At 37.2% G+C, this 25,250-nt stretch overlaps 3 protein-coding genes across 4 annotated transcripts; 1 reads left to right on the forward strand and 2 right to left on the reverse strand.

Annotated features, from left to right (window-relative positions):
* Positions 1–271: 271 nt before the first annotated feature.
* pstpip1a (proline-serine-threonine phosphatase interacting protein 1a) lies at positions 272–12,401 on the forward strand. 2 transcript variants are annotated; one of them, XM_032583039.1, is made up of 15 exons: positions 272–1,830; positions 2,638–2,738; positions 2,814–2,888; positions 3,010–3,044; positions 3,153–3,259; positions 3,352–3,414; positions 3,858–3,962; positions 8,667–8,712; positions 8,948–9,027; positions 9,464–9,562; positions 9,647–9,743; positions 9,907–9,991; positions 10,108–10,184; positions 11,564–11,658; positions 11,754–12,401. In XM_032583039.1, exons 1-15 carry the CDS (start codon positions 1,801–1,803, stop codon positions 11,883–11,885), a joined length of 1,227 nt encoding a protein of 408 aa, XP_032438930.1. In that variant the 5' UTR covers positions 272–1,800; the 3' UTR covers positions 11,886–12,401. The 2 variants fall into 2 exon arrangements, with proteins under 2 accessions (XP_032438930.1, XP_032438920.1); XM_032583029.1 differs by having other exon boundaries at positions 278–1,830; positions 11,561–11,658.
* A 1,709-nt stretch (positions 12,402–14,110) lies between these two features.
* tspan3a (tetraspanin 3a) lies at positions 14,111–19,754 on the reverse strand. The gene is made up of 7 exons (XM_032583090.1): positions 19,571–19,754; positions 16,921–17,112; positions 16,668–16,742; positions 16,126–16,227; positions 15,853–15,999; positions 15,693–15,776; positions 14,111–14,873 (listed from the first exon to the last, which is right to left on the reverse strand). The coding sequence occupies exons 1-7, from the start codon at positions 19,634–19,636 to the stop codon at positions 14,781–14,783; spliced, it is 759 nt and encodes a 252-aa protein (XP_032438981.1). The 5' UTR covers positions 19,637–19,754; the 3' UTR covers positions 14,111–14,780.
* A 1,197-nt stretch (positions 19,755–20,951) lies between these two features.
* Positions 20,952–22,100, reverse strand: ch25hl1.2 (cholesterol 25-hydroxylase like 1, tandem duplicate 2). The gene has a single exon (XM_032583076.1). It carries the CDS (start codon positions 21,987–21,989, stop codon positions 21,156–21,158), a length of 834 nt encoding a protein of 277 aa, XP_032438967.1. The 5' UTR covers positions 21,990–22,100; the 3' UTR covers positions 20,952–21,155.
* Between the last annotated feature and the right edge of the window lie 3,150 nt (positions 22,101–25,250).

A 25,250-nucleotide genomic window follows, 5' to 3' on the forward strand; every position in this document is an offset into this window, starting at 1 on the left:
TGAGTTCTTTTCCCTTTTTGCTTTAAATTGTGAAATGGGAACTGTCATACTAGTATATTTCCAGTAACTGGCACATGAACAAAAAGTTCTAGTTTGGTAATTAAAATGAAACAGGTAGTTGAAACCAGATATTGACATACACCACATAAAAAGACAGAAACTTTTTTTTTTCTCACTGTCTAAAGTTAAATCTCTTGTTACAATTATCAAAATTATTTCCATTTGCTAAATACCAGAAAACTTAGCAGAGAATGTATTTTTTTTTTTTTTTGCAATTTTCTTCAAATTTAGAAGTTTACAGTTCAGAAAAAGTGATCATTTTTTTACTGGTTTCAATTGTATTGCTTGTGACTTACAGTTAATGAAAATTGAGTTTAGTAAGAAAATTCTAATACTACATAAAGTCAGCTAAAAATAATATTTCATATAAAAATGGCAGCTTATGAAAAATTATGCGCGCTATGGAAATTCAGTACTTGCTCAGGGCTCCATTTGCATGAAACATTCATTCAATGCAGCATGTCTCAGAAGAGATGGATTAATATAGATTCTCTGTTGGCTTTCACATTAGGAGAGCTTACTAGTCAATCACAGTGATACCACGATCATTTGGTAAGTTTGCTAATGAGGACAGGGGCCAAGTCCTGCTGCACAATGAAATTAGCATCTCCATATATACATTGTCAGCAACGAGAAGAATAAAGTGCTAGATGACATTAGACTTGAAAAAAGAGTGGACCAACACCAGCAGATGACCCAGCTCGCGAAATCATCACTGTCTGTGGAAATGTCCAACTGGACCTCAAGCAGCTTGGATTATAAGCTCCTCCCTTCAGCCATGTCTTAACACAAGGAATCCCACAGTTGTGACAAATGTCTTGGACACAATTGCTTAAGAACATTTTCTACCACAATTTTTCCTTTCACTCAACTTCCCATTATTATGGTTGAATACATTACTACGTCATCTTCATTAGCAATGACCTTTGGTAGCTTAGGCTTCTTGTGGAAGTTATCAGTGACTGTTGGACAACTCAAGATAACAACCTTCCCCATTATTGTGTAGGTTATATTGTGTTGGCCTGAATTTTGAGCTAATATTGGGTGAAATCAGCGGTTATCAAAATTAATTCAAAAGAATAATCTAAGCCTTATGGGTATCACTGTGTTTAATGAGTCAATATAATAAAGGACTTTTTGAATCAAATTACTGAAATAAAAATGAACATTTGAATGATATTGTAAGTAAAACCTGATATGCACCAGTAAATGTCATCCACAGGTTTTGTAGAGCCGCTACAAAATCCTATACTGGCATCCGTATTATGTCACCACTAGGACAAATTGCAGCGTACTCTACTAAATTGCAAAACTTAGTAAGACATTTCTGTTGTTGTGTGAGCCTTATTGTGTATACCCTGGAGGAACAGGAAGACTTGGTTCCGTTTTAAACCTTAGATAAACATTTTAACAGAAATTCAGAAGAAAAGCATTTCCTCTGGTTTCATGTGAGCATTTATGAGAAGTTTAGAAAACTTATTATCTTTCAGATACAAGGAGAAGTTGCACGGGCTGCTACCACACGTGTCAGCTCGGCTACGGCGGATGTTGACCCGCTTCTGCTATTCCTTATTTAAATGACATGACTAAGTGAGTGAAAACCGCTGCAAGTTTATTTCCTGAGTGTGGCATGATGCATTTGACTCGCTTCGTGCTACAGCCTGCTACACCCCCGGAGGGTTTGTGACTGATAGCAAAAGTAGAGATCTTCAGCTGGGATTAATTTAAAGCACTAGCAAAATGGCCCTACAATTTAAAGATTCCTTCTGGGTGAGTACAGTTTAATGATACTAATTCCTCTTTTGTATTTTATTTATGTGTAGTTGAAAGCTGAGGAAGTGTCACAGGAGAAAAAAAATGTCCTTGTTGCAACTGTTTTACTGGAAATTTGAAAATAGTACATTTTAACCTTTTTTGTATTTTGTTATTTTGTAACCATATTCTTTTCAAAGTTTGACTTTTTTTGTTAGCTGACTTCAGATCAGTCTTTTCTTTATATCTGCTCATACTTTTTCTGCTACTATTACTGAAACTAATTTTAACGTGTTACTTTTGTCAGTGGCTCTGTTTCCATGAGAGCCACTTGTGTTTTTCTATTACAAGAAGCAAAATTGTGTTTTACAGTGCTACTGCATCTTCTTGCATATAACATCAGATTGGGGTTTTGCTTCTTTGATGTTATCATCCAGGTTCATTATATCCTTTGAATATTTCCTATTAAGTGCCAGTGTTCTGCGTTTTTAGGTTCCTGATTAATTTTGACTCCTTTATTTACTAAATAGAAGCACAAAGAGCTCAATGATCAGACAAGACCATCAGCTAAACGTTTCCATTTGTCTATGTTTCCTTATATTTTCATTCTATTCCAAGTTTGCATATGTAAAATCTCACCACGTTAGGGTGCATGTGAAAATTTGACACTGGTTCCACCATAGCTGTTTCCATTCAGAATCCTCCAACTGACAATTTGCCTTTCACCCTAAATGAGCTGCAGTTAAAACGCATAGATGAGGGGGAAAACACATTCATTCAAATTAACTGAGCTGTAGCAATGAATCTTCTGCTTCTTTTATGAAGGGGAATGACTTCATCAGCAACGTTGGTTATGAAAGTCTTATTCAGAGACTTAATGAGGGTCGGCGTACGTGTAAGGATGTGGAGGACCTCCTGAAAATGAGGTGAGGTGTCTTTTTTGAGGTAATTTATGTCTGAATTTCTAAATGGAAACTTTTATAAATGTGTTATGTACGCAGAGCGTCGGCCGAGGAAAAATATGGCAAAGAGTTGGTCTCAATTGCTCGAAAGGCGGGGGGTTCGGCAGAGATTTGGTAGGTGATCTGGGTGGGGAGTTTTTGTAGCCAAAAATACTGATCATTATGTGCTACTCAACAATGTCTAAAAGACATGATTGTCTGGCTTGTCGTAACAGTTTTCAATTTACTCTCACAGCTCTCTGAGAGCATCATTTGATGAAATGAAAACACGTAAGCATACAATACTCCAAACCCCCTCAAAAATCAGCTTGCTTTTTCTTAAATAACGTCTGAGACTGAAAGTTCTCTATTTTCACTGCATGCTTTGGTTTCTTTCAGAAATTGAAAACATTGGAAACTTGCACATTCAGCTCTCTGGGTTCCTGAAGGAAGAGGTGAAGAGAATGGAGGAGTTCAGAGAGCGACAGAAAGAGCAGAGAAAAAAGGTTCATGTCCATTTTTTTTCTGGTGACTACATATCAAGGAAATTTAGTGGAGTTCCTTCTCTCTAACATGAATTAATGTCCTTTCCAACTAGTTTGAGGTCATCATGGAGAAGGTCCAGAAAACAAAAGTCTCTCTCTACAAGAAAACCATAGATGTAAGGTCAATTCATGTTTTCATGGCAATAGATATCAAAAATTTGTTATTTGTGTTTTTGAGAACCACAGTGTATGTCGCACATACAGCACTTTATCAGTTTTAGCTCATGTAGATTCTGCTTTCATACGCAAGAAAAAGAGTTCACTTCTTTGGAATGTTATTTTCTGATCAGAATACCACATTTGTTTATATTTAAAGACCAAGTAGTTTGTAAATATCTATGCAGTGCAGTGGAGATATAAAATGTGAAATGTTTTGCAGCCAGGAAGGAAGTGGCAAGTGTTTTCTTGTTTTTTTATTACTTTTCCTCGCTGTGACCTCTTTTTTCAGTACCAAGCCCCCTATAATCTTTCTTCCCTGTCAAAGCTACACACTGAAAAGCCCACACACAATGTATGGGTGTCATTGGTTTCACATTGTCTCTGTTTCCTACTCTTACAGTCTAAAAAGTCCTACGAGCAGCGTTGCAGGGAGGCGGATGAGGCAGAGCAAACGGCTGAAAAGCTGGGCAACGCACCCACGGCCACTCCCAAACAGATTGACAAGGTAAGTGACATGTGCCTCTCAAAAAAACTCCATCCTCCATTAGATTTTCTGAAAATTTGAACATCAATCAATCAACCAGTCAGTTTATTCACTCAATTTAACACATCATCATTAAGTCACAAATGCCTACTCTTAAATTTCTTACTCTACGAGTAAGGAGAAAGGAAGAAGAAAAGTCTTATGTAAACCTGTCCCTTTATCAATTATTAAAAAATACATTTCATGGCCATGTATAATACATCATGGCCACGAAAGTGCGTGGTGTAAAGCACCACGCACTAAAATTCACATTTGCTTTAAAGCAGAACACACTGCTGTTCTTTTGAAATCACACTTCCTTCTGTTGTTTCTGTCACTTGAGCTTAAAACAAAAATAAACTTTTGTAAATTAATTACAAAACTAATTAATTTACAAAAGTTTGGTTTATGGCTTTGGTTTATGACCAAAGCTAGCAAAGCAGGCAACCAGGAAACTTTGGAGCACTTTGTGCTTCCTCTATGCTGACGAGCTTTATGGAGATGCTGGGTTTATTTTTCCACCTGCCCACATTGAAGACACAATGCCTTCTTTAGTGACTGCGGCGATGAGGGGAATTTCAGCATTAAATTAAGCTCCGCTTGCTGAACACCTCCATAGAGCAATTTGCGAATTGCCTCCATGTCAAGCTCCACTGGTGCAATAATTCATGCAAAGAGTCCCGACCCAATCTTGAGTGTGTATGCTCCACAGTATGCATGCATTTCAGTTGGCCAACAATTCCGTTTGAATTAGGTTTTTATTAGTCTGATTGCAACATTTCTATTTTGTGAGAAACTAAATTATGGGTTTTCATTTGCTAGTAGCCAGAATTAACAACCATAAAAATGAAAACACGAATAAACAGACTTGTGTTGTACTGCACCAAGTGTATGGAATCTATACACATATAAATAAATAAATAAATTTTGAGCGATTTTATGATTTACTTAAAGAGCCTTTTACTGTAAGAAGCTCAAACAGGTTATTTTAAGCAGATGTTTAGTTCTGTAAGATTTTAAAAAATCAGTCCACGACCACAAAAAATGTATATCTAGATAAAATAAACTATACATATTCTACACAAATATGTTACACATGTACAATCCTTCGTGGATGAATTACACTTATTTAGAAGTGAATTATCTGGCAATGATTGGTGAACATCTTATTTAAATATGTGAGGTAAACACAAACTTTTATCATTCAAAGTAACAACAGTCTTTAGCCCCCAAATCAAACAAAACGTTTTTCTATCATGCTATTGATGATAGAAAAACGCATTAAACAATCGTGGCATCTAAAAATAAAAACTCTTAGAACTCACATTCTCACTTCCTTTTTTGCCTTTCTCAGAGCTCATTGCAGAGCTTACTGCAATGATTAAAATAACAGGTTCAGCATAACAGATATAACATAGCATAACAGACATGATGCTTTGCTTCTCATACTGTATTTTGGTCATGTATGCATTCCTTTGGTCTTTGGCATTATTGTTCTTTTGGAACACATAATTGTGTCCAACTTTCAACCAAATTAGCTGCATTTTGTACACCAATACCAATGGCCGTGAAATAGACCCTCAGAATAAATCTACCACCACTGTTTGATTGTGGATCCTATAACTAGTTTTCTGATTTATGACTTGCTTAAGCCTTTGCTCTTCCTAAACATTGTCATCAATTTCTTTCATCAGTGGGTGACAGTTTTAATGTTCTTCCCAACATGAGCAAAGTGATGACACATCCCACTAATTTGGAAGTAGCTCTAAATCTACAATTCATATTCGTACATCATCTTAACTGGGTTGCTTCTTCTGAATATCAATCTGTGCTGTGAGTTAAAATATGTTATGCTCAAAAAGAAACTACCTGATGCATACAGTTATGATCAGTACATGTTAAATGGTCATCTTATTACTTCCAGCACCACTTAAAAACTCATTGAATATCCAATGCTTGTAGTTACTTCTTAAAATTTTTATTCAACCCTGAAAAACGTCAGCTACAATACATCTAAAATTACAGGTTCTGTGTTGTAAAAAATGAGACTACAGCTTTTTACACCTCATTTAAATGTGATATGTATCCTATACAATTCACCTTAAAAATATGTTGAAATAAAAACAATCTACAAAATAAAAATGATGCAAAAATCAAGTTTGTGTACAATCTCAAACTAATACTTTGTTGAAACACCATTTGATTTCATCTCAGCATCAAAGTCTTCTTTGTTTGGAGTCAATCAAAATCCCACTAATAAGGTTGTACTCCACTGTAAGGGTTTTTCAAATGTATCGGATTGTGAGGCTCTGGCTTCCTAACAGAGGGACTCAAAGATTTCTTGTCAAAGCTTTCTTGGGATTTGAACTGTTCATTGCTCCAGCCACCTTGACAAAAGTCTGACTTGCATCATAAAAATCCTATGAGCACGATGCTGCCACCACAATGATTCACTGTTGGCATTGTTATGATGATATATGTGGTTTTCCAGACTTGTCAGACTTACCTTTGGGTATATCTGACAGTTTGATGTTTTCTTTGGAAACAAAGGCTTCTCTCTTTCAACCCATCTTCTCAGTTCAGACAAATGGAGAATGCAGGGGTTGTTTATCACATACAAAACACAACCAGTGGCAACCAGAAATTTCCCAGCTCCTTAACCCTTTGATGCAAAACATGGGTCAAAAGTGACCCGGCTGAGTTTTTATCTTCTATATCTTTGCAATAAATTAATTTCATCATTCAGTATTCTAGGTATTCCTCAATTAACTTGTTTTTGATCATCATACATCCTTAATAAATTTTTTCCTTTCTTACTTTTTGAACAAAAACCCTTTTTGTATCACAACCCTTCTAATGCACAAAACTGGTCAAAAACGACCCGCATTCATTTTCCAGGTTACTTCATGTATGGTTGAGTGTTTCTATGATATACTTTTGAAATAAATTAATTTTATCATTTACTTTTCCAGATATGCAGTAAATATCTTGTTTTTGTTTACCACAAATCATCATTTTTATTTTTTCTTAAGTTATGAACAAGCACAGCTTTTGTAATTCTACATGGACAATGGACAACTTTTTCACCAGTTTCACCAAGCTCCTCAAGAACAATCTGACCATCGTTGGGACTCTTCGCCAGAACAAGCCTGACATACCATCTATCATGAAGCCATCCAAATCATGGGAGCTTCATAGCTCGGAATTTGGATTCTATGGCAACATGACCATGGTGAGCTATGTGCAGAAGAAAGGAAAGGCTGTTGTCCTACTGAGCACCATGCATGATGACAAAGCAGTGGATAACAGCAGTCAGAAGAAGAAACCGGAAGTGATCCAGTACTACAATAAAACGAAAGGAGGAGTGGACACAATGGATCAAATGGTTAGCAACTACACATGTCTGCGGAGAACAAGGAGGTGGCCCATGGTTCTCTGGTACAATATGCTGGATGTTGCCACACTCAATGCCTACACCAACTTGGGTGCACAACACCCTGATTATATAGGGTGGTGCGAGTAATGCACGACGACTATTTATCAAGGAGCTGGGCAAAGAGCTCGTCATGCCACATATGAAGAGGCGCATGGAGGGCACACCCAAACTCCAGAAGCATATTATTGAGGCAATGGGAAGGTGTGGGTTAAAAAAAGACACAGCCACCACTCAGCTACAAGAGGACATCAGACAGGAGGGCCAAAGGAAGAGGAAGAGGTGCGCGATCTGCCCAGTTTCGAAAGACAGAAAAGCCAGCAGCTGGTGTTCCCAGTGCACTAGGCCGGTGTGCAAGGAGCACAAAAAATTAGTGATCATTTGTGAGGCATGCAAAAATTGAGATGGCAGTTTGTGTTCTACTAATGTGTTCAGTTGTGTTTTATTTTGTTTGGTCACATTTCACCAGTTTACAGTTGTTCAACCACAGATAAAGTTCAGTTCAATAGCTGTTATCTGTTATCAGGATTTATGTGTATGTGTGATAAAATGACAAACGTGTTGCAAGTATTAAATAAATAACTGTTTGGCCCCATTCACTGCTAAAGTAATTACTTGAAACTTTTTTTTTTATAGTATTAAGACATTTAATTTTAAATCACACTTGGATGACCCATGTATAGTAATATAAAAATTATTTTTGTTCATAAAGTAGGAAATAAAAAAATAAATTAATGATCTGTGGTAATTAAAAACAAGATATTTAAAGAATACTTGGAATATTCAATCATAAAATGAATTGATTTTGAAAAACAGAGCAAAGAAAAACTCAGTCAGCATGAAATAACATGGAAAATGAATGCGGGTCATTTTTGACCCATGTTGTGCATTAGAAGGGGTGTACATATGTTGTGCATTTTATTGTCAGTTAACAAAGATGTGTCAACAAAGTGTTAGATTAAGGCTGTGCACATTTATACAATTTGTATTTAACTTTACGGGTTGTGTCACATTTGATTGGCACAAATGTGAAAGTAGTTTTTCCTCTAAGATGATCAGGTACTGCAATGAAAATGAACTAGCAACGTACAAAGAAAAAAAGAGGAAAAAACTCATGACAAACTCAACGTTAAAAGATTAAATAACAGTCTGGTTCCTTTGAATCAAAGCATGAAGAAACAAGGGTGACTCTATCCTAAAGAAGAGAAAAAAAATCAAATGCACAATTTTTTTTCCTCTGCCATTTCTTTTAGATGAACAACAAATCAAAGCAGTGTAGAGAAACTGCAGCTGAAGCCGGTAAGGAGAAAGACGCTTGCTAATTTAAGGAGAAAGAACTTGTAAATTCATGTTTTATGTTATAATCCAATGTGGTTTACCAGGAATATGTTTTTTTTCTGAATATTGGTCATGTTTACTTTCTTTGTCTTATTAATAATCAAAAAGTATAATACGCAGAATCTAAACACAAGGTTGTCAAGTGTAAGTGTTACTTTTATATTTCATATGTAAAACTGGTGTGGATTGCCTTTAGAGAATCAGTACAAGTCAAACATTGAGCAACTTGACCGGATTCGACAAGAGTGGGAGTCGACGCATGTTGAGGTCTGTGAGGTAAGACGCTGTTGTTCCTTTCTAGTTGTTACTTAGAATATGCTTTTTGGTTTGGCAACACCAACGCAGCGCCAGAGCAGCAGTGACATGTCTGTTTTTTCAGTCAGGATATGTAACACCTCCCCTTAGCACACCACATACTAAGTCATTATTCTGAAAAAACATTTCCATGACCCAACTCTTCCTGAATGTGATAGCATCAACAAGACTGGAGCCCTACAGCAGCTGTGAGCATCCCGATAAGTTCAGTTACAGGTGAACACTGTCAAAGCACAGCATGTTCCAGCACAGAAGGGAACAAAAACAAGGCAGTAAATAAGAAAGAGAGTCATAATCGTGAATATGTTCTTTAATGCCAACAAATATGAGGTTTAAAATATGGAGTTGCAACTAGAGGCTAAACACATTTCTGTACACCAAAACGAATGTCTTCCAGATATTTCAGCAGCAAGAAGAAGATCGCATCAGTGTCATAAGGAATGCTTTGTGGGTGCACTGTAACCAGCTGTCGATGCAGTGTGTCAAAGATGACGAGGTCAGCTGGTTTCACACCTATTGAGCTGTCAGGGATACGGCGCCAAATATTTACTCTTCCTTCCTGACAAACCTTTTGTTTCAGTGTTGTGAGAATGTACGGAATTCGCTTGAAAACTGTGACATCATCATAGACAACAACAACTTTGTGGAGATGAAAAAGTGTAACCTGACGCCCCCAGGTATGTAACGCCTGCAGGCTTCCTGTCAACATCTAACATCCTACATTTGAATATGTTCTGTACTGAGAAATCATTTCAATATTATCTTTCAGCTCAGTAGGCATTATATCAGGGCTAGGTGGAGCTTACTGAGTCGATTTTAATACCTCTTTTTTGCCCACAGCTCCGATTGAATATCAAAATTACTATGAGAATAATGCTTCTCTGCAGAACGGCAGTGCTGGATTTGTAGAGGGAGTCAAGAAAAGGTTGGATTATGACAGCCAATAAAAATTATTGTTATCTCTCTCTCTCTCTCTACTTCTCTGTCTCTCTCTCAATTATGTTTTAGTGGACTTCTCTAACAACTTTTTATAATCTTTAGGATTTCAAATCTGCTGCCAGGAAGCTGTACATTTGGCTCCAAGCTGACCATCAATGAAGGAGTGTCAGAACCTCCTGGTATTGTACCTATGTTATTCAACTCATCCTACAAGTTTTCATAATGACTCGTCCAGGCAAAGCAAGATGAATAAAAGCCATAGCTTGCTTAAATTTAGTTGATAAACCTTTTCTCAACCGGTGAACTAACTTGTAGCTTCTCTCTTATAAAAATAATCTCCACAGAAATATAGGTTTTGCCTGTGAGTTTTAACCATAAACACAGTGCAGCGCAAGCATTGCAATAACTTTTAAATCTTTTCTACATTTTGTCACGTGACAACCACAGACATCAGTTCCATTGACATTTATGCAGCAGATCATCATGAAGTGGTGCAGAATTGTGAAGTGGAAGGGAACGACAGATGGGTTTCTAAATTTTACAAACAAAAATCTGAAAAGTACAGTATACACATGAATAAACTCACCCTTGAGTCAATACTTTTGCTGCAATTGCAGCCCCTTAAGTCTACATGTTCAAATCTACCAAATTTGTAGGTGTTGAACTTTTTGCCCACTCTTAAATGTCTTTGAACATCACATCTTACGTTTGACCTCAGATTTTCAATTGCATTTAGGTCAGGGCTTTGACTGGGCCATTTCAGCACATGAACCATTGTGCTGTAGCAGTGACTGTATGTCTAGGACAGGTAAACCTCAGCTCACAGTTATACTTTCTGTGGTTTTCCATAGTCTTCATGATACATTAGTGAATATTTGTTCACTAATGTATCTAGAAAACCTCAGAGACCATCACAGGACACCTGGAGAATAAATTACATGCAGATGGACTCTATTTACTATTTAAGCAAACTGTTTGCATTGGATTTTATTTAAATGTGTCAAAGTAAGGAGGGCTAAATATGTAGAACCTTTCAGATTTTCATAATGTAAAAACACATGCAACACTTCTCCTTTACAATTTTGCAGTGCTTTGTGTGGGTGAATCATTTTAAATCCTAATGAAATACATAGATGTTTGTGGCTGTAGCACAACAAAAGTTTACCAAGGCTCTAAACACAAACCTGTTTCAGTCAAAAGAGAAACAAAACTCTAGAGACAAGACAGTCAAAGCTTTTGTATTAACCCAGCAGATATTAAAACGAGTTACTAAATTTAGGACAAAAACTGGTGCGCTCTTTTTAACAGAGGTAAAACGACAAAACGAGAAAACGCTGTCATGTCTTCTAACATTTATTTGGATGGAGGAATAGTTTAAACAGCACTGCTCATCTACTGAGTGTTTAGAATAATGATACTGAAGATCATTTTCAAAAAATTTATTAAGCTGGATAGAAAATGACATAATTAGATCAAGACATTTATTTCCATGGCCCATTTTTTTTAGTTGTTAATTGCAACTTTCAACCTAATAATAACAGTCTTTTGTCTTCAGCAGGAACATCGGATGGTGTATATGCTTCCATTCCTGGATTCCAGCATTCCAACCAGAGCACCAACGAGTACAAGGCTGTATACGACTATGTAGCACAGGTCTGGTCATTGGCACTATAGATTATGTAGATGTTCCGTTTTTCTTGCCTTTTAGGAACAATTTGTGAACTTGACTGTTCCTGTTCTTCTTTTAGGGGCAAGATGAACTCTCAATATCTGTTGGGGATATTGTGGTTGTGATACATGAGGGAGAAGATGGCTGGTGGACGGTACAAAGAAATGGTCAGTCTGGTCTGGTTCCTGGTTCTTATCTCGCTAAGGAATAAGTTTTCAGGCCAGCCCGTTTTACATGTACATTTCAGAATGGTTTTGTACCTTGAAATCACGAAGCATCTTTGTGCCATGCATGCTTTCAGAAAAGGTCCCCCTGCCCAAACCCAGCCCCTCCTGGTCGTAGAACATATTTCCAAAAGCAAGCTATTTTCTTTGTTCTTTACAATCCTTTGAATTAACGGTTGATCACAACACACTGAACCACTTTATGCCAAGAATCCAAACTAAAGAAATGTTACATACATACTGTAGATCTGTAAATAATGGCACTTACACATACAGCAGTTAGTGTAAACCTAATATATTTTGGGATCATCTTACCGTCTCCTTCTCAAACTGTTGGCAAAGTCGTGCGGATCTTTTGCACAGAAACATGGCACTAAAACTTCTTCGCACACTTTAGTTCAATGTTGAGTCTGAAGTTTTAAAGGTTTTGTATGATTTCTGTTGTTGCCTTTCATGTAATTTATGTCTTGTTTGCATAAAGTAAAAAAGTACATAATTGTGAAGTTTCCATTGGTATTTATAAGGCATGCTAATACTCATATTAAGATTTGAACCTTTTGTAGGTCGTGTATATTAGTCCACTGCTGTCTTTAGTGTCTGAATGCTCTTTGGTGAGAGGCCACTCATTCGGTAGCTTTCATTTAAATAAACACAAGAGTCACTTTAAGAATGCAAAAACAGCCACACAAGCGACATGTATAGGCAACATTGGGGTCGTGTGATTAAGCAGAGTTAAAATAAACATATAAAATATGACAGTCTAAATAATAGCAAGCCCTTTTTCAGCTCTGGTTTTACTTAGCAGGAAATAAAGATCTGGTCTTTGACGCATTTGAGATTATTTATATACACGTGCCCAGAAGCATCCTGTGGACTCCATGCTCTCATTATTAAACAAAGACGAAGCAGAAACTAGTAAAAGCTATGCAAGAAAAAATATCACTTATGTGAGTTGTTAAAACCATCATGTATTGAATTAACTTATAGTCCTTTTGTGCATAACGTCATAAAGTTTATCACATTCTGATTGGCACACTCTTCTCAACATTGCTTCGGTTTTTTGAGGTTTGTGCAAGTTATTCAAATTATACCACAGTTCAATAGTGTCAAAGTCTTGGCTTTGGGCCATTGCAACATCTGCATTCGTTTTGTGTTTGGGATCATTGTCCTATTGATGAGCCAGTTTGGGCCAAGCTATTGATTAGAAGGCCTCACATTTTACTCCATAATACTTTGCTATACAGAGTGAGTGATAGAGCAAATGGCTGAAAAACGAGTCCAAATTATCTTCCGCCACATGACGTCTGAGGTATGCTAATTTTTCTTGCAGATGCAACTTCGCACACTAAAGTTGAGTCACAATGAAGAGGCAGTCTCAGGGCAACAGAAACAAGCCATATTTGTTCTGTGTATTTTTAACAGAGTCATGTAGGCTTTAATATGTAGCTCTGGGGTTAGCGATTTTGCAATTTCTCTGAGAATTGTTAACCCTAGGGTGAATTTGCTCAACTCTAATTTTATTGATATAACTGTAGATGTTGACCAGAGCTAAACAGGTCAATAAAAGTATATACACAATTACATTATTTGTACAAAACAATATTGTTTAAGGCAGCAAAGTTTGACTGCAGAAAAATTGATCTTAAATTGTTTGGAAATGGCATTTTAACCGTTCCCAGAAAAACTGACTGCAGATTTCTGTCTGTCCTAGCATTGGATGAACACTTACCTTCATGCACCAGATGGGTCAACCAAAGAAATCTCTTGATTTTATTGAGATGATCAATAAATCAACCGTGTTTCATTGGTGTCAGTTGCCGGATACTTTCCAATTAAATTCCATGGAAGCAGCAACCTTTTATCATTTTGATTTCATTTGTGCTTCATACATTAAGTAAATGGTACAATCTGTTCATTTTAAAAGATAATAGTTTAATTTTTAAAGGTTACAGTAAAAAGATGTGGTCTTTTCCATATCTGGAAAAGTCCACATCATCTTTGCTGCATCCTGAAGAAATCATTGAATCTAAAGTCTGAATTTCATTTTACATAATACTATTTTGAACTGAACTTCTTACAACTAGCTTGGGGACAATCTGAGAATTTTAGAAACTGATATAACGGGAAAACACCATAATCTTGACAGAAAAAAATTGGATAAGAAAAAGAATAAAGCTGTTATGCAGATGTCTGAACAAACCAGAAAGAGATATCATTTGTTTTAAACTTTTACTTAAACACATCATTTACATTCTTAAGTCTCATCATTGCTACATGAGACAATATGAATAAGCCATATTGTAATAGAGTACCTAGAGGACAAACAAACAGATATGAGAGAAAAACAAATCTATCTGAAAACCAATTAATACATCAAAGGTTAAATACATTTATTTCCCAAAATAAAGCTCATATAAGTTAAAGCCAGTTCTGTAAGAACTTGCACACAAAACCATGCTGCTGAATCAGGAGAAGGTGGTGTCCATTTTTTATGCCGTTAAAATTTTAAATAGAGTATTAGGCATCCTCAGTAAGCAGGAACAAAATAGAAATCTCCCTCTGTCATTCAAGTACATAATAGATTCAAAAATATAAATAATGCAAACCACAATAAGGAAACTCTCCTGTCTATACTTAACTCATGTTTTCAAAATTTGACTTGGGTGAAAATAAACATAAACCTCAGATCCCACCAAAAAGGAGAAGTATTATGTGTAATTCTCTGAAGAGTTAAATAAAATGGGTCAAATGGTTTTTGGGGAAAAATTAACTTTAGCATACATTTACTTGTATTTAGTGTATAAAGATAAGTATGATCACAGGTTTTGCATCCACTCACCAATGATACATATTCAGAAAAATTGAGAAAAGTGTTTCACTTTTTACGCAATGGTACCCCCGCTGATAAGCAGCTCATAGGCAGGATCTCTGCTTCTGCGGCACAGCACGCCACAGGCGCACAGCATCCCCAACATCTGGAAAGATAAACAAACATTCCCACACTTTTATCATCTGATATATCCCATACTATTCCATGTTCATTTTTTCCTATCAGTTCTTTACATTTACTACATTAAATACTAAGTCCCACTATGATTTTCTTCATGTTGTTTCTAAATAAAAATTTTAATGAAAAAAAAAATTGGGAAACTACAAATTGGAGGGAGAGAAGGGATGGACAAAAGGAACAAAATTAGGACAAGAAAGTAGAAGAGAAGGAAGGAGACACCAAAGTAAGGAGGGTAGAAGAGAAGGACAAAGGCTGGTAGAGCACAAGGAAGGACATAAGGGCATATGGAAGAAAGGAAAGAAAAAAGGACATGAAGAAGAAAAATCTTTAATCATGTGGCATTTCTGGAGAATGACTTCAAATTCTTTTGAACCTCTAAATTCCTCATTAGATTCAAATGCTGCTAATTGTCTCAAGGCCACAGACAGTTCTTTGGATTCTGTCAGTCATTTCAAATGGAAATTTCAAATAAGGGCATCGTAATTTATTCTTTTCCAACTATTGCAATTTTTAGATATACGTTTTACAAAAACTTTTAAAAGGTCTTTACTTTGGTTTGTGTTTGGTTCTATTAAATTGAATGTCCAAATTTCTTTACAAAATAAACAGGCTTTTATTACAATGCCTCTCGGAAACTGGTAACCTTATTTAGATGAAAACACTGAATCTTAATGAAAACCATAATTACATAAATCTGTTACAGATTTATGGCAGATTTTACATCATTTGGCTGACGCATTAAAAATGCAATGAAACAAACGGTACCAAAATATGAGCGAATTACCTGGATGGCAGCAAACGTCAGCGCAGTCCAGATGACATACATCATAATCTCCTGTAACTTCTTCACGACCAGCGCTTCACAACCCTACAAACCCACACAAATTATGTTCAAACATTCAAAACTACAAGTCCTTATTAAAAAAAAAATTAAGCCTTTTTACTTCTTGGTAGAGGTCTTCAGGATGAGTAAGAGACCCTGTGCAGCCTGCAATTTTGCAGCAACTGATGGGAACGCTGTTGTTTTTCGATTCTTCGTACCAGTGTGTGTGCTTCCAGTCTGAGAAATTGTGGATGCCACAGCACTGAAGCTGAAAATGAAAACAACAAAGTCAATAATGATGGTTATTGCATCTGTTGGAAACAGATGCATGGCTGGAACAACACAAGGCCATCGTGGATGGCTTACAAATAAAAGGTTTTTTTCTTTTATTTACCTGTCTCTGAACGTAGTCAATGGCCCGGCTTTGGGCGTTGCTGTTCGTGCCATTGTACTCATCATAAACTTTCATGATAGAAGTGTTGACTTCATTTTCAACCTGGAAACAGTAAAGAAGGGTAAACATTACTGCTCTATTAGATACAAAGACAATATTTAGCAGCCTCACAGCAAACATGGGCTGATTGGAGAAGGCGGATGATTGCTTAAGGCTAAGTACACACACACACACACACACACACACATTTTCCTGCCTTTGTTCCCATGAAAATGCTAAGACACAATTGAGTCAAGCGTTAGCCAGACCGGTCCATATTATGATGTCAAACCACACAGATGAAAGTGCACAATCCACTACCTCTGGTTTTTCTAGTAACTCAGTCAACACCCTTTCCTGTGGTTCTCAATTTTATGGGTCAGCAATTGTGTTAGCAGGAGGACTTTAGCTAAACTGCCAATAATAATCTGAAGTTGAATTTAAGAGTTATCAGAAAAGATCGTCCGTGTCACAAATTAGACAATTACAATTCTCTTTCTCACCTTCGCTCTGTAAATGTATCCGAGAACCACCACAGCCACTTCTGTCATGAAAACCAGCAGGAGAATGACGACAAACTGTGGATTGGATTTCAAGATTATAGATACATGGATAGCAGATACTGTTGTTCAAGTTACTTTTTCCAAATGTATTATTCACTACTTGTGGCTCTACGTTTAACTAAACAGAATAAATTAGAAAAGAATTTTACGTGAAATAAAACACGCAATATTACAGTGGAACTGGTCTACTCACCGTGGTAAGTCCACAGTGGCTCTCTCTCACTGTGGCGCAGCATCCGATGAGTCCAATAAGGAAAAGCAGCGCACCTACTGCTATGATGATGACTGCAGGGATCAGAGTGTAAACGTCCTCGAAGAAGTGATCATAGTCATCATAAGTGATGAAAACATAGGCGCCAACATAACAAAGGATGCCAGCAGCGGCCTGTGGGTAACCAGAAAATGTTACATTACATTTACTGCTGTCAAAGCAAAAATAACCACAATGTAAAAAACTTCAAAAATGTTTCACCTGGGTTTTTTTAAGGATTAATGTAGATTTCTGTATACTATCTCTTTATTAATAAAAAAGTACAACGTAGTTGAGTTATACATCTTTATTCATGAATCTTCAGTAAATATTACTTAAATAGTCGGATTTTTCTAGTTTTTGTTACTTACTACCTATATAAATGCCTTGACCACGGCCTGATGACTTGGCTTCATCAGGCCGTGATCTGCAGCTCTCGCTGGAGCGGTTCGCAGCCGAGTGTGAAGCGGCCGGGATGAGGATCAGTGCCTCCAAAGTCGAGGCCATGGTCTTGAGCCGGAAAAGGGTAGAGTGCCTTCTCCAGGTGTGGAGGAGTGGAGGAGTTCAAGTATCTCAGGATCTTGTTCACAAATGAGGGAAGAAGGAAGCGGGAGGTCGACAGGCGTATTGGCGCAGCGTCTGCCGTCAAGCGGGCGCTGTACCGGTCCGTCGTGGTGAAGAGAGAGCTGAGCCAAAAAGCGAAGCTCTCGATTTACCGGTCGATCTACGTTCCCACCCTCATCTATGGTCATGAGCTTTGGGTCATGACCGAAAGAACAAGATCGCAGATACAAGTGACCGAAATGGGTTTTCTCCGTAGGGTGTCTGGGCTCTCTCTTAGAGATAGGGTGAGAAGCTCAGTCATCCGGGAGGGACTCAGAGTAGAGCCGCTGCTCCTTCACGTCGAGAGGAGCTAGTTGAGGTGGCTCGGGCATCTGGCCAGGATGCCTCCTGGATGCCTCCCTGGTGAGGTGTTCCGGGCACGTCCCACCGGGAGGAGGCCCCGGGGAAGACCCAGGACACGCTGGTGGGACTATGTCTCTCGGCTGGCCTGGGAACGCCTCGGGATTCCCCCGGAGGAGCTGGAACAAGTGGCTGGGGAGAGGAAAGTCTGGGCCTCCCTTCTGAAGCTGCTACCCCCGCGACCCGACCCCGGATAAGCGGAAGAAGATGGATGGATGGATGGATGGCTGGCTGGCTGCCTTGACCAGAAGCACTAAAGTGAACCCAAAACACTACAGTTTCATCACTATGCTTCAAAGCTAATGTCATGTTCTGAAACAATACATTTTCTTGCCTCCCCTGCATATTAAATTTGTGCAATCTCCTTTTGATTGTTGTTGCTATAGATCAGTACTTAAAGCATTTTTTTCTAGATTATCCTATCTGGAAGTTTTCTCTGGCTGGAAATGCTGGATAAACCAGTTCAGAGGAAACTTGTTGCTTCTTAAAACCTGCTTTTCTCGAGGGTGGATACTTTTACCAGCATAATGCTTAAATTCGTTTATATAAAACCTTAAATTGGTCTCATAACAAAAGGAAAAGAAATCGTCAACCACCCATTTTTTGAAAAACACAGCCCTTAAAATATTGGCTCCAAAAAACGCAGCAAGAGTTGCTCCTTATGTTACCAAACAACTGAAAGTGGCATTCCAATATTTTAAGTGATTAATAAGAAATTGGAACCATAAGAATACAAATAATTGCAGAAAACAGAAACCGAGATCTACCAATAGATCAGAGATTGTAATTTTCACTTGATTAATAATTACAAAAAAAAATTATATTGGATTGTTGGTTTTGCTATCAGAACAATTTTAGTTTTTCCGTGTTTAATTAAGGCTATCAATATATGCTGATGGGGTTGTCTTAAAATATAACTTAAGTAAACTATTCTACACTATATAGCAGTGAAGTTGCAATATTGTGTTTTTGCCAGCAATTGTAGCCAAAGTTACTACGTTTTTTTTTTGTTTACTTACTTTTATTTGGACTTGTTTGTTATCCTCATACATTCCTCAAAAGCACATTAGTACTTTTGAGGTTATGTAGTCAAATTATTGTTTTTATCCCTATATTTGCTTTATTTTAATTTATATGTACATGATTAAAAAAAGGGAAATTACCTGTCTTTATTTAAACAACTCAACATGCATCTACCATTAAAATGATGTTTTATTTACTGATTTGAGCTAACACAACTCTCCTGCCTTGTGAGTTTGCTATTTTTAGACCACTAGCAAACAATTTTGCTGCATCATTCTCTGGTCTGTTTTTATCTACACAGGATCCCCCACCCCTAGGAAGAGTGAAAGTCATACAACTGCAAACAAAGGCTCCTTAACGCTAAAACTCAGCTAACAAATACAAAAACATTTAGCGGAAATTATACAGTATCATACCCTGAATTTTTAAAGTGGATTATTTTCTGCTGCAATTGTTTCTGTGAATCTTTTGTGAAACACAAATATCAGACATGTTGAAGCTGGTTGGGCAGCTGACTGCAGACAAGCAAAGCTAAGGTGGAGGTTGGGGGTGCGCTTGTGTGACGCACGTATAATAATAACAACAATCAAAAAACCTGCAAACCTACCCAAAATATCAGGTTTAGGAAGACCAGGACCGTCTTCGACGACGTAATTCCACACTGTCCCATCATTAATGCGGAGATTTAAAGCTGCTCCTGAGAGAAAACAACGAAGGTTTTTACTCAAACATGTCCCTGCTGCTGCTCCTGCTGCTGCTGCTACTGTTGCTGCCCAGACATATCTTAACTGCGCATACACGGACACACACAGGTAGGCGACACAGCGCCACCAACATCCGGAATACAAGCAACGAGCGCTGAATAAACAATTTACCAAACCAACCCATATGACCTCAGGTGACTAAATTCTTATATTCACGATAGGTTATTTGCAACAACAAAATAAAAACATTTTTATCGCAAATTTGTGTAAAACAAAACAGACGCGTGAACTTTAAAAGGAGGTACTTTGTCGACACCTAGTGGCCAAAATGAACACTGTTTTTTTTCCTGCCATTTTTTGTACCAGTGTGAGTTACTGGATAGACTGCAGTGTTTAACAAATTTACGAAACTTTTTTTAATTTAACCTTGTTACTTACACAGTCTTCAGAGCAGTTTATTGAGATCATATGTCAAAGAGAAACAATAAGTAACACATAATTTGTGAAAAAATAATGTATAAATCATATAAAAAAAAGTGTGGCATGCTCACCTAAAGCCACATCACTTGTAGAGGCCACATTTTTGTTGCTTAATGGTACTACAAATACATTCCGTGTTAGAGAACAATCATGATTAATCTGAGCAATCCAAAAAATCTGTTGAAGGCTGGAAAAGTCTTGAAACTGAGGAGTAAGATTACCTTAAGCACTACAACTCAATGCATGAAACATATTCATGCATTAGAACCTGAGGCCCAAAGACCAGAGATCAATCCAGTGGAGAATCTGTGGAAAGACTTGAAAATCACTGTCTACAAGTGGTCTCAATCTGATCCAAATGATACGGAGCTATTTTTCAAAGATGAATGGGTAAACATTTCAGAGTCTAGCAAAGCTGTTAGACACGCCTGTGCATTTACAGCAAAAAGTGGCTCTACATTTGATTGAGGGAGGTTAACCACAAATGCATGTTACATTTTTCAGGTTTTTTTTAAAGCATGTCTTATTTTTGTTTCTTTTCACAACTGCTTTGTGTCAGTCTATAATATAATTCACAAATAAGTTACACAGATTAATGTTTTTGTAACCTAATGAAGAAATGTGGAAAATGTATCAATGACCAGCATAGTGTTAAGCAATCTGTCTATTCTGATCATTTTTATTATAATCGTTGAAGTTGGTACGCAGTATTCAAGGTAGTCGAAAAAAAATGATATCTTGCATTTAAATGATCTTAAATTTCTGTTGACAAATTTGAGACTCATGATTAATTTAGACCACACATACTGGTGAGAAATGCTTTTATTGGAGTTTGTTACATAAGCATACTTACTGGATATTGAAACACACTCAAGAAAAGACCTGATGCATATTCAATAAAGCAGCTCATTAACTTCATGCATTTGTTTATGTGTTTTCATAAGAAAAATGTCATGCACAGCCATACTATAGCACAAGCCTATAATACAACTAGCTGTCAAATGCATGCTATTTCATAGCATTACAGAAGCTGAAGTCGGCATGTGTGCCAAATATTCTGTCCCAGTGACTGAAGTGAGGTGCAAAATTAGTATTGGGTTTCTGATGGTGCACATCATGCTTGCTGGGTCCTCCGTACATGCCAAACGGTATCAGACGAGATGTGGACCAGGGGAAATCATAGCCACAGTGATCCTCCACCGAAACATACACGTGCACTATCATGAAAGCCCATGTGGTGAGTAGATGAGATTTCAGGATGACAGGATTTAGAGTGGTCCAAAACCCAACTGTGACCAGCTCCCAGCCACCCAGACACTGGGTGGCAAGAGCAAAGGGAGAGGAGTACTTGTGGTGAATGGCATGAAAGGTGACATACAGCCAGTGGATCCTGTGATGGAGTAGGTGCCAAATAAAGTACTGGAAGTCAAAGAGAAGGAGGTTGCCTATCACCCCGGCAATCAGCTCTAGCAGTTTGGGAGCCTGGTCCGGGAGGTCCACCGGTGGTCTCCATAACCACTGAGCCACTGAAGCAGGGAGCACGAGAAACACATGGTTGTACAAGGTGACACCGGTGCAGTGCAGCAATGTAGAAGCTGTCGGCCGGTGGCTAGGTTGTATCTTGAACTGTTGCACCCATGGCCATCTATCCCCCATGATGTCACAAACAAGATAAGGAGTGCAGAAGATGAAATACGAAGAGACGGTTAGCACAATGGGGAAAAGTGGAGATCTCACATAGTCCCGGTAGTTTAGCCTCAGGGTGTCCCATAGAGGTTCCAGGAGAGAGTTTTGTCCCAAGTAATTTGTCCAGATAGCCATGGTGTTATCTGCAAAAGCCATCCTTAGGAACAAATCGGAGGCAGTTTTTTTGATGACTGAAGATGCTGCAGTCAGACACAGCAGCTTTGCTGAACACTTCAGCCCACGAGTGTCTGCCTATGCTCCGCTCTCAGCGTGGGTGGCATCGAGTATCAAACAGATCTGACAAATTATTCATGCACCCTGGTTAACTGGTAACTCAAAGCGCACTGTTCACAAGATATAGTACTCATTTTGGAGAATTGTTTCAAATTGAAAAAACAAAACAAAAAACTAAATTCTTAATATCTCTTTTAGTGGTGTATCACTATTTAAGAACCAAGGCGCAAAGGAGAGGTACCTTTTAAAGGATATGCTGGATTTTTTTCTAACAATAAAGAAAATACCTTCATACTGTGCTTCTGGAAAATGCAAAGTCTAAAGATTCAATTTAAAACAGGCTCTTGTGCAAGCAAAACAATCAACATCTTTTAGAGTTATTTTGTTATAAACCAGCACAAAGTTGTACAAGAATTCATGGGTGTCAATGTTTTTTGTGTTTCTTTTTCTCTTTTTTTTCTTTTTACAAAAAAACAGGTTTATTAGTGTGATGTGCAGTTCCTAGATGAGCTACAATCTGCATGTACATACTGTATGTACATAATGTATATTTACTTCACAGTTATCTGCTGCTTCGGTTGATTGCATAAACCCATAAAGCTTTCTATGAAAGTAATACGTGAAAGAAGCAGAAATTGAAATACAGCTATTAAAGACATAAAATAAACACATTTTTCAAATAGTTTTTTAGTCAGAGAACTATTTCTGACTAAATAAAAATGGTTTTGTGATTTTAAAAAGTCAACATTTTCTGCACATTTCAGTTTTTCAGGGAGTTTGTGTCAGAGTCAAGAAGCATAGGAACTAAATGCTGACTCACTTTCTTTCGTTCTGAACTTGGGAACACAGAGTTAACAGGTTTCCAAATCCCTGAAGTTCACACTTTACAAGCTAGCCAGAGATGTGTTTTGTGGCAAGAAAACACATGAATAACAATCCCTTAAGGGTTGTTAGACCAAAAATTCTAAAATCTCTTCTTAGACAGATTGAAGAAAGAATGCCAAGTGAATAACAAAAATGGGATGAGAAAAACTGAGCTGAAAACCATGATGTAAGATAATTGTTGCTCAAACTCAGTCATGGGTTGAGTTTTTGCACTCAAGACCTTTGAAGTTACAATCCAGAAGGACCGTGCGCACGGCTAAACTCTTCAGAATGAGTTTAGATCCTTTTCCGGGACTGGTATTTGGTTTACCAGCTGGAATCTGACGCTTGACGGGACTCCGTTTACTGAGAGTAAATTGTCTTTTAAAAGAAAAGCGTGAATGAGTTGATGGCTTTCGCGTTAAAAGAAATCCTGTGTAAGAAACGCTGTGAATCCTGGGCTCTAACAGCTGAAACTAAACGGCTTTAACTTTATGCTGTTGTGGTGATAATTGGATGGCGGAGTCCAGCGAGCAGCCGCTTAAATCCGTCTTAAAAGTTTCATTCCGTAAAAAAAAAAGGGCGGCGGAGTCCTGCGTGAAGACGCTTCAGCTCCGGAACTGAAGTGTGATTGGAGGTATAAACACCTTTAGGTATTTTATCTCATTTAAAGTAGCGGGTTTGGAAGGGGCAAACCAATTGAGGATGCAGAGGCAAGAATCCTCCACTCGTAAGAGTCCAAGAAAGGATTACCACAATTGGTATTTTTAATTGTTACCCACTATAAAAAAAGAAACCAGTTTTTAGAACAGCCTAGGTGTTGACAAACTGGTCTAAATTGTTTAAAATGGGTAAAAATAGCAGGAAGTGGAGAGAAGTGTTTCAATATGTGTTCGTTTAATTACTTTTATAAATGAATTCATTTAAATTGTCCGGAATGGTAGCAAAATAACTGCAGTACTGGAGAATACACAGCAGATGGCGGCATAGCAACCATTGAACGAATTACTGCTTTATATTTCAACAGTAAATGTAAATCAAAAGATTAACAGCAGTGAAAATATTGGGAGTGTATTGAAGGGCAGGACCCTGATAAAATACAAAATATCTGAATAAATGGATAGTAAAGTACAGGTTAAAAGGTTAATTAAATACTAAAATAGAACTAGAACTATAGGATAAAATAAAAAACTAAAGAAAGAGCCAAGAAATTAAGGAAACAGAAGATTGTGATAACAGTGTGTTGGCAAATAAATAGATGACTAAATGAAACACTAACTAAATAAATACAGGAATAAGTAGATGAATATAATAAATAAAAAAATATCTGAAAACTGGAACAAAAGTCATAAAGGAAAACAAGTAACAGACAGGAATGTGAAACACAAGAAAGGGGTATATGAAAGTGTTTTTAAGAAGGAAAAGGATGAGGAAACTTTAAACAGTTAAAGTTTCATAGAAAGAAAAATAATGATGAAAACTACTAGCTCATGGTTTGCAGGAATTAACAAACTGAGTAGTAGGTTTGGTAAGTAGGCATATGTGGTAATTTAGAAATAAGGAGAAAGGCAAGGAGCAAGTGAGTCAAAGTAAGAGAATGGAAAGATGATTTGAACAAATATCAAATTAAAATGATCGTTGTGTTCAAGGTTGCTCTCATAGCAGTTTGAAAAAATGTAATAACTGGAAATAGAAAATAGATCTTATAGAGAAACAGCTAAAATGCTTTGCATGGTCCAAAGGATGTTTATAAAAATCTGAGTAATAATTATGTGGAATTATAAGAATTAAAATATTAGATAAGAATGTTAATTATTCTTTGCGCAGATTAGAAAAAAAACAAGCTGCAGCTGATTCTGGACATCTTAACATTCTTTTAATAATGAACAAAACTTTATTAAGATAGAGAAATATTAAATCTACAGGACTTACTTTTAATTGATTCAGTGAAACTAAAACTAACTCTCTTGGTAAATAGTAATTGATCAAACAGAGGAACACATAGCCTTCATGGATTTCAAATGCACCATTAGCTCTGCTCCTAAAACCTTTATTTTTATTGCCAATATAAAACAAAAACAAATGTTTGCAGTCCACTTTAAAGAATCCAAAACAGATTACAGTTTCTCTGGCTACAAGATCAATGTACCAATGGGCTCTTTGCACCTTCTGCGCTGACGTCACAACCGCATGCGCAAATGCGGCTCTCTTTTTCCCCGCTTTGAGTTACCATGACAACTAGAAAAGACAAAGTCTTATTTCAGACGCAAATAAAACAATACTATGAACATTGCTGTCTTCCTAATATAATGGGCTTTT

Source organism: Xiphophorus hellerii, chromosome 2, assembly GCF_003331165.1.
Source record: "Xiphophorus hellerii strain 12219 chromosome 2, Xiphophorus_hellerii-4.1, whole genome shotgun sequence".
NCBI classification, from domain to species: Eukaryota; Metazoa; Chordata; class Actinopteri; order Cyprinodontiformes; family Poeciliidae; genus Xiphophorus; species Xiphophorus hellerii.

Bases quoted from the DNA above. Each gene is read 5' to 3' on its own strand.
- pstpip1a (XM_032583029.1), top strand. From the start codon at position 1,801: ATGGCCCTACAATTTAAAGATTCCTTCTGG. The intron at 2,739-2,813 runs GTGAGGTGTCTT...TTATGTACGCAG, and splicing joins GAGGACCTCCTGAAAATGAG to AGCGTCGGCCGAGGAAAAAT. The intron at 3,963-8,666 runs GTAAGTGACATG...CATTTCTTTTAG, and splicing joins CTCCCAAACAGATTGACAAG to ATGAACAACAAATCAAAGCA.
- tspan3a (XM_032583090.1), bottom strand. From the start codon at position 19,636: ATGATGGGACAGTGTGGAATTACGTCGTCGAAGACGGTCCTGGTCTTC. The intron at 16,000-16,125 runs GTAAATAAAAGA...TTTCATTTTCAG, and splicing joins TTGACTACGTTCAGAGACAG to CTTCAGTGCTGTGGCATCCA. The intron at 15,777-15,852 runs GTAAAAAGGCTT...GTGGGTTTGTAG, and splicing joins CTGAAGACCTCTACCAAGAA to GGTTGTGAAGCGCTGGTCGT.
- ch25hl1.2 (XM_032583076.1), bottom strand. From the start codon at position 21,989: ATGGCTTTTGCAGATAACACCATGGCTATCTGGACAAATTACTTGGGA.